Raw genomic sequence first — 9,140 nt, 5'->3', positions numbered from 1 at the left:
TTTTGTTGCCCAGGCTGGAGTGCAGTGGTGCAATCTCAGCTCACTGCAACCTCTGCCTCATGCGTTCAAGCGATTCTCCTGCCTTAGCCTCCTGAGTAGTTGGGATTACAGGTGCACACAACCATGCCAGGCTTATTTTGGTATTTTTAGTAGAGACAGGGTTTCACCACGTTGGCCAGGCTGGTCTTGATCTCTTGACCTCGTGATCTGCCCGCCTCGGCCTTCCTAAGTGCCAGGATTATAGATATGTGCCACCACATCCAGCCTAAAAATTCTTTCTTTGGTATTTGCAGTGAAATAGCAATTATTACATAAACTTTATCTTTTTTTCTCTAGGCAGGAGACCAATGAAACAATTTTAGATCGTTGTTCATTAGAAAACAAGAAATAAAACAACCTCCTCTTTCTGAACCTTATCAACCCAGTATATAGCTACATACCTTATCCTCAGGTTTCTTCATTGCCCTGTTTTGTCTGTCTGTTCCATATTTAGCCTATAAACAAACAAATTTAAAAAGATGATCAACTTTGATTAAAGCAAGGAAAAGTCCACCCCTTTCTCTTTCTTCTGGGTATAATCGGAATGTTCCCCTTTTATTGCTAATTAGTTGTATGATCTTGGATGACTGACTATCACTCTGATCCTGTACTCTCTTATATAAAATGTAGAAAATAAAAATAATGTTCACACAAAGATACTGTGAGGATCAGATGAAAATACATGGGAAACACAAACATTTAAGATCCTGTATAAATGTGAGTATGATGATGATTTTGGTAGATTGCCTATAACGCCCCTTGTTCTATCCTCATTTCATCCTAGTTCTTTACTGTATGCTTTACTGGGGACAGGGTATATTTCCCTGTTCTTTGAAAGATGCCTGGAAAGTACTTGTGCAACTGGGTTTGTCCTTGTGTTTCTCTGCCATAGCTAGGAGAAGAGCATGACCAGGCTAGCACAGACATAAAAAGAAGAACCAACCCTGCTGAGCCCAGCATAGGTCAGCTGATTCCCCACTGACCTACAGACTTTTATACTAAAGTTGTATATGACTGAGATTATGTGGTGCTTTTGTTATTATGGCATTAACCAACTGGTACAATGACAATTTCCCTGGAAAACACTGAGAAAAAAGCTGGAAAACTTTCAAAAATTGTCAACAATATAAATATTGTCTTTCTTCCAGAAGAGAATAAGCAACTTGGATCCCAAGAGTTAACAACCCTATCAGAAACCTTTCCATTGAAAGAGTTGTAGGTCCCCTATGGCCTTAGTTCTCCCCATCACGGTCTTTACTAGCAATTTTTCCTTCACTTTTTTCTCTCCTTGGAGCTGCCCATTTTGCATTGTACCTGGGAGCAGCCCTGCTTTTGATATAAAGTGATGCCACAGACACCCTTCAAACCAGCAACCATTCTATTCAGATTAAAAAATAAGGAGTTCATGTTTCTCTGATAATACCTATGAATGAGTTGTTCCAATTCACATAAGAAATTTGATAATTTGTTGTCTTTTGTTTTTATTTTAAAAATAAATACCCTTCTTTTTCCAGAATCAGAATGTTGGGAATTGTGGGAAGATGCTGTATGCTGTAGTCAGATAGGATGTGTTCTTGAGTGCTATTTTTTAGTCTCTAAAAACTGGAAATATTGTTTTGGAATCCACTTCATTATTTTGTCTCAGAGATTAAAAATAAAACCAGTTGTCTAGTTAACTGGTCTTGTTTTATTCATAATGAATGCGAGATGGCTAAAATTTTGTCTATTTTTAAGTTTTTAATGGATTTTTTTTGAATAGGAAACATAGAGAAATGTTCAAACAGGTTCAAAAATGTGCCTGTAAAAGTTATGTTCCCTTACTTGCCTTATCCTCTCAATCCACTCAGGCCCCACTTCAGAGGTAACCATTTAACAGCTCTTTATGCGTCTTTTAGAGATCATGAATGTATATATGAGCCCATGTAACTCTCCATTCTGCACCCCAACATCAGTGCATTTGTATCTAGTGACCCTATAACCAGCCCCCAAAGAGCATTTAGATAGTGTCTAATGTTTTGCTATTATAAATAATGCTATGATTAATATCCTTAAATAATACACATCATTTCTCACATATGCCTAGTATATCTGCCAGATACTTCCCTGGAAGTGAAATTGCTGAATCAAAGAAATCAGTAATTTTAATATCCTGAAAGATACTGGCTAATTTTGCTCTACAAAGGTTGTTTTAAATTTCATTCTCATCATCAATATATGAGAATACCTAGTTTCCATACTCTTGACTACAGAGTATATATTATTACTCTTTTTGATCTTTGCCAATTTGATATGTAAAAATGTTACCAGAGCAAACTTTTACTTGCATTTTTTCCTACGAGTGAAGTTGAGCATCTTCAGTATGCTCGAATTTTAAGAGAGATTTTTCTTCTTTCTTCACATGCTAACCATATCTTTCACTGATGTAATTATACTTTTTTCTTGTTTTTTTTTTTTTTGTTTTTTTTTTTTTGTAGTAACTCCTTATACATTAAAGAAACCAGCATTTTATCTGGAATATGACTGGCAAAAATTGCTTGTCTACTGACTAATGGCAAGTCTAGTATATTTTTCACACAGCACAGACACTTTTAAAACATCCTCATACCAGAAATTATTTTAGCAAAAATGATAAAATGAAAGGAATAATGGATTATGATGACAATGCAAACAGTGAATATTTTAAAATGGAAATTCAGATACATAATCAAATCTGTAAACTTTTTAAAAATTAAATTTAAAATACATATTACAGTACGAACAGCATCCAACAAGGCAAAATTCGTATTTGACATTTAATACAAAATAGTAGGGCATGCAGATAAATCATAAATATGACCCATGATAAGCAGAAAAAAACAGGCAATTGAAACTTACCTAGAATTCAAAAACAGATGTTAGCATTAACAGGCAGAGAGATTTAAAAAGTTATTATAACTGTATTCCACATGTTCAAAAATAGAGACACAGATGATATAAAAAGATCTAAACTGAACTCCTAGGGAGCAAAACTACAATACACTTGATGAAACCAAAAACAAATAAGGCATTGCAGAAGAAAAGACTGGGAAACTTAAAGACATATCAATGGAAACCATCTACAATAAAATTTTAAAAAATAAAAAATAAAATGGCTGGGCACAGTGGCTCATGCCTATAATTCCAGCACTTTGGGAGGCTGAGGTGGGGTTGCAAGGTCAGGAGTTTGCGACCAGCCTGGCTGATATGATGAAAGCCCATCTCTACTAAAAATACAAAAAACTAGCTAGGAGTGGTGGTGTGTACCTGTAATCCCAGCTACTCTGGAGGCTGAGGCAGGAGAATCACTTGAACCCAGGAGGTGGAGGTTGTGAGCAGAGATCATGCCATTGTACTCCAGCCTGGGTGATAGAGCAAGACTCTGTCTCAAAAAAAATAAAGAAAGAATAGAGTATAAAGGAACTGCAGGGCAACTTCTAGCAGATCTGAAATTGGAGTCTCCAAAAAAAAGAGGACAAAATGAGGGAACAAAAACCATATTTGAAGAAATAATAACTGAAATTTATCCAAATTTGAGAAAGCTATAAACACACAGACCCAACAAATGGGGAATGAACCCTAAGCAGGAGAAACATGAAGGAAACTCCACCAAATACATCATACGCAAATTACTCAGAAACCAAAAACAAAAAGAAAATCTCCAAAAGAGTCAAAGAAAAAAGACAGACTATGTACAGGGAAACAAAGATGAGTATGACATTTCTCATTAATAATGCAAATGAGAAGACAATGCAGCAACATTTTTAAAGTCCTGAAAGAGAATACTGGCAACGTATAATTCTATACCCAGCAAAAATATCATTCAAAAACTTAGGCAAAAGAATAACCTTTTAAGACACACAAAAGCTGAAAGAATTAGCCAGCAGCATATCTGCACAAGAAAATTTTTCTTAAATTCTTTCAAGCAGAAGGAAAATTATCACAGAAAGAAATCTGGATCTACACAAATAAATTAAGAATACTGGAAATCTTTGGGAGTTTTTGATATGGTGTGAAGATAACCTTCATCTCTATTTTGCAACTTTTCTTGTGGTATCTTTGACTTTGGTATTATGGTAATATTGGCCTCACAGAATGCATAGGTAGGTCTTCTACCTTTTGAAAGTGTTTGAGAAAAATTAGTGTTAATTCTCTTTTTATGTTTGGTAGAATTCACTAGTGAAGCCATTTGGTTATAGATAGTTCCTTTTTGGGAAATTTTAAAATTACTGACTTAATACCTTCATTTGTTATAGGTCTGTTCAGATCTTCTGTTACTTCTTTAATTAGTTTTGGTGATTTGTGTGTTTCTAGGAATTTATTAATTTATCTAGGTTATCTAATTTGCTGACATAGTTGCTCATAGCATTCTCCTTTTTTTTCTTTTTTTGAGATGGAGTTTTGCTCTTGTTGCCCAGGCGGAGTGCAATGGCAAGATCTCAGCTCGCCACAATCTCTGCCTCCCAGGTTCAAGCAATTCTCCTGCCTCAGCCTCTTGAGTAGCTGGGGAAACAAGCATGTGCCACCATGCCTGGCTAATTTTGTATTTTTGGTAGAGATGGGGTTTCTCCATGTTGATCAGGCTGGTCTTGAACTCCAGCTCCTGACCTCAGGTGATCTGCCCACCTTGGCCTCCCAAAGTGCTGGGATTACAAGCGTGAGCCACCAAGCCTGGCTGCATTCTCTCATCATTCTATTTCTGTAAGAACAGTAGTAGTATCTACAATTTCACTTCTAATTTTGGTTATTTGTATCTTCTATTTTTTTTTCTTTTTCAGTTTAGCTAAGGTCTGACAATTTTGTGGCTATTTCCAAAGAACCAACTTGTGATTTCATTGATTCTACCATCTTACTATATATTTTTTGTCTCTAACCTTTATTATTTCATTTCTTTTGCTAGCTTTTAGTTTAGTTTGCTCTTCCTTTTTCTAAAGAAGTTGTGCTTTTTAAGTTGTAAAGTTAGGTTATCAATTTGAAATCTTTACTCTTTTTTAAAACTTTTAAGTTCAGAAGTTCATGTACAGGTTTGTTATATATGTAAACGTGTGTCATGGGGGTCTGTTGTGCAGACTATTTTATCACCCAGGTATTAAGCCTAGTACCCATTAGTTATTCTTCCTGATGCTCTTCCTCCTCCCACCCTCCATCTTCTGATAGGCCCCAGTGTGTGTTGTTCCCTCTATGTGTCCATGTGTTCTCATAATTTAGCCTCCACTTATAAATGAGAATATGTGGTATTTGGTTTTCTGTTTCTGTGTTTGTTTATTGAGGAAATGGCCTCTAGCTCCATCCATGTTCCTGCAAAGGACGTAATCTTGTTCTTTTTTATGGCTGAATTGTATTCCATGGTGTATATGTACCACATTTTCTTTATCCAGTCTACCATTGATGGGCATTTAAGGTGATTCCATGTCTTTGCTATTGTGAATTGTACTGCAATGAACTTATGTGTGCATGTATCTTTATGATAGAACAACTTGTGTTCCTTTAGGTATATACCCAGTAGTGGGATTGCTGAGTTGAACGGAATTTCTCTTCTTAGGTCTTTGAGGAATTGCCACACTGTGTTCCACAATGGTTAAGCTAATTTACACTATCACTAAATATGTATAACCATTCCTTTTTCTCTGCAACCTCACCAGCATCTGTCATTTTTTGACTTTTTAATAGTAGCCATTCTGACTGGTGTGAGATGGTATTTCATTGTGGTTTTGATTTGCATTTCTCTAATGACCATTGATGTTGGGCTTTTTTCCATATGATTGTTGGTGCACATAAGTCTTCTTTTGGAGAGTGTCTGTTCATGTCCTTTGCCTACTTTTTAATGTTTTTTTTTTTCTTGTAAATTAGTTGAAGTTCCTCATAGACACTAGATATTAGACCTTTGTGAGATGCATAGTTTGCAAAAATTTTCTCCCACTTTGTAGGTTGTCTGTTCACTCTGTTGATAATTTCTTTTGCTGTGCAGAGGCTCTTTAGTTTAATTTGATCCCATTTGTAAATTTTTGCTTTTGTTGTGATTGCTTTTGGTATCTTCATCATGAAATCTTTGCTCATTCCTATGTCCAGAATAATATTGCCTACGTTGTCTTCCAGGATTTTCATAGTTTTAGGTATTACATTTAATTTTTTTTAAATGTATCTTGAATTAATTTTTGTACATGGTCTAAGGAAGGGGTTCCAGTTTCAACTTTCTGCATATGGCTAGCCAGTTATCCCAGCACCATTTATTGAATAGGGACTCCTTTTCCCATTGCTTCTTTTTGTCAGATCTGTAGAAGATCAAATAGTTATAGGTGTGCAGTCTTATTTCTGGGCTCTCTATTCTTTTTTAATGTAGGCATTTACTGCTATACATTTCTCTTTAACGCTGCATATCATGTTTTGATGTATTGTGTTTTGTTTTCATTTATCTCTAAGTATTCACAATTTCCCTTGTGATTTCTTATTTGACCATTAGTGGCTTACGAATGTGTTGTTTAATTTCTACATATTTGTAGGTTTTACAATTTTCTTTCTGTTATTTGTTCCAGTCTTATTCCATTGTGGTTAGAGAAGCTACTTTGTATAATTTCAATATTTTAAAAATATATTAAGACTCATTGTCTGACAAAAAGTCTTACAAATGTCTATCTCAGAAATTGTTCCACATGCACTTGAGAAAAATGTGTACTCTGTTACTATTGAGTACAGAGTTACATATATGTCTAGTTATTACATCTACTGGGCTTAAAGTACTGTTCAAGTTCTCTATCCCTTATTGACCTTCTATTCACTATAAAAAATGGAGTATTGAAGCATCCAACCAATATTATATTCTTATCTATTTCTGGTCAGGCATGGTGACTCATGCCTGCAATCCCAGAACTTTGGGAGGCTAAGGGCAGATCATCTGAGGTCAGGAGTTCAGCACTAGCCTGTGCAACATGGTGAAACCCTGTCTCTACTAAAAATACAAAAATTAGCTGAGGGTAGTGGTGCACGCCTGTAATCCCAGCTACTCGGGAGGCTGAGGCATGAGAATCACTTGAACCAGTTGCAGTGAGCTGAGATCATGCCACTACACTCCAGCCTGGACAACTCCATCTCAAAAAAAAAAAAAAAGAATTGTCTATTTCTCTCTTCTATTTTGTAACTTTTTGTTCGTATCTTTTGGGGCTCTATTGTTTAGTGTATAATGTTTGTAATTGTTACATATTCCTGATGAATTGACCCTTTCATTAACATATCACGTAATTTATCTCTTGTAACAGTGTTTGACTTAAGGTCTATTTTGTCTGGTATTAGTATAGCCAGTTTAGCTCTTTTTGGTTGTTATTTGCACATAATATCTTTTCCATCCTTTATTTCTTTGGACCTAAAGGGAGCCTCTTTAGACACCACATAGTTGAATCATAATTTTTAAAAAATTGATTCTGCCAATTTCTGTCTTTTGATAATAGAATTTAATCCACTTTCATTTAAAGTAATTGCTGATAAGAAAGGGCTTACTCTATTTGCTATTTATTTATTGCATGTCTTTTAACTGTTTTGTTTCTCATTTCTCCATTACTGACCTTTTTTGTGTTTAGTTGATTTTTTTGTAGTCATCTCTTTTGGTTCCCTTTTTATATTTCCTTCTGTATATATATTTTTAGATATTTTCTTTTTGGGTACTATGAAGATTACAATTGTAATTCCATTTGTAATTACAATAGTAATTACATTTATAATAATCTAGTTTGAATTGATAACAACTTAGCTTCAAGAGCATACAAAACTCTGTTCCTATACTGCTCCATTCCCTCTTTTATGTCATTATTGTCATATGTTACATCTTTATATATTGTGCACTGTTAACATAGATTTATAATAATTTTATACAGTTGTCTTTAACTCATGTGGGAAAGAAAAAGAAGAGATACAAACCAAAATAATATAATACCGGCTTTTATATTTACCTGTGTAGTTACCTTTATTGAGGTTCTTTATTTCTTCATATTACTTCAAGTAACTGCCAAGTGTCCTTTCACTTCAGTATGTAGGGTTCTCTGACTTGTACTGCATTTCTTTATTTTAATTTAATTTCATTTTAGAGATGATCTTGTTCTGTTGCCCAGGTTTGAATCAAGTGGTGTAGTCAGAGCTCACTGCAGCTTTGAACTCCTGAGCTCCAGTGATTCTCCCACCTCAGTCTCCTGAGTAACTGAGACTACAGATACACGCCACCACATATCACTAATTTTATTTTTTATAGAGATGGACTCTTGCTGTGCTTTCCAGGCTAGTCTTCAACCCCTGGGCTCAAGCAGTCCTCCTGCCTCATTCCCCTAAAGTGCTGGGGATTATAGGCAATGAGCCACCACATCTAGTCATTTGTAGTGCATTTCTTGTAGGTCTAGTAGCAGCGATCTCCCTCAGCTTCTATTTATCTGTGAAATTCTTCATTTCTCCTTCATTTCTGAAGGATAGTTTTGCCAGATATAGAATTCTCAGTTGACAGTTTTTTACTTTCAACAAATAAAATTGTCATCTTACTCCCTTCTAACCTCCACGGTTTCTGATGAGAAAGCTGCTGCTAATCTTATGGAGAATTTCATGACTATGTTGTTTTCAAGACTTTCTTTATCTTTGGTTTTGATAATTGGTGTTGAGATTCACTTAGGGTGGTTGGCAAAATGTTACAGAAAATATTTAGGGAAAGTTATAGATTATATAGATTATGGTCTCAAGCCTTTTGGAAGGCAGAAAGGTTTTATTAAGTTAGGGAGAAGATAGAGACGAGGCTTTCCCAGTTAAATGTTTACCCCACATCCCTTTGTCTCCTGTTTACTCATGTAAGTAAGACTTTGTGCCGGATGGCTCTCTCAGTGGGAGATCAAAGGGGAATTACCTGTTAAAAGTGTTTACTCTGAGCAGTGACTTGTAGTTCTCCTTGAAGAGGTCCTTTACATTCCTTGTTAGTTGTATTCCTAGGTATTTTATTCACAAGCATTCTTATACACCAACAACAGACTTAAAGAGAGCCAAATCAAGAACAAACTGCCATTCACAATTGCTACAAAGAGAATAAAGACAGAGATTTCCTTCAATGCAACAGGAGAGAC

The 9,140-nt window shown here is 35.4% G+C and overlaps 1 protein-coding gene across 8 annotated transcripts in view; it reads right to left on the bottom strand.

The window, feature by feature from the left end:
• The window catches only part of CFI (complement factor I), a 61,700-nt gene that overhangs the window by 41,026 nt on the left and 11,534 nt on the right, over positions 1 to 9,140 (bottom strand). For 6 of the 8 annotated variants that reach the window (XM_032254768.1, XM_032254759.1, XM_032254761.1 and 3 more), the window contains exon 2: positions 441 to 494. The exons of the other annotated variants lie outside the window; for them this stretch is intronic. In XM_032254768.1, coding sequence (XP_032110659.1) covers positions 441 to 461 — 21 coding nt within the window. In that variant the 5' untranslated portion in view covers positions 462 to 494. The remainder of the gene's footprint in view (positions 1 to 440; positions 495 to 9,140) is intronic. 8 annotated transcript variants of the gene reach the window in all.

Source organism: Sapajus apella, unplaced genomic scaffold (genome assembly GCF_009761245.1).
Source record: "Sapajus apella isolate SASKATOON/1434 unplaced genomic scaffold, GSC_monkey_1.0 scaffold87, whole genome shotgun sequence".
In the NCBI taxonomy this organism is placed as follows: domain Eukaryota; kingdom Metazoa; phylum Chordata; class Mammalia; order Primates; family Cebidae; genus Sapajus; species Sapajus apella.
Note: the sequence above shows the minus strand (reverse complement) of the source record. Positions and strands in the feature narration are given on the sequence as shown.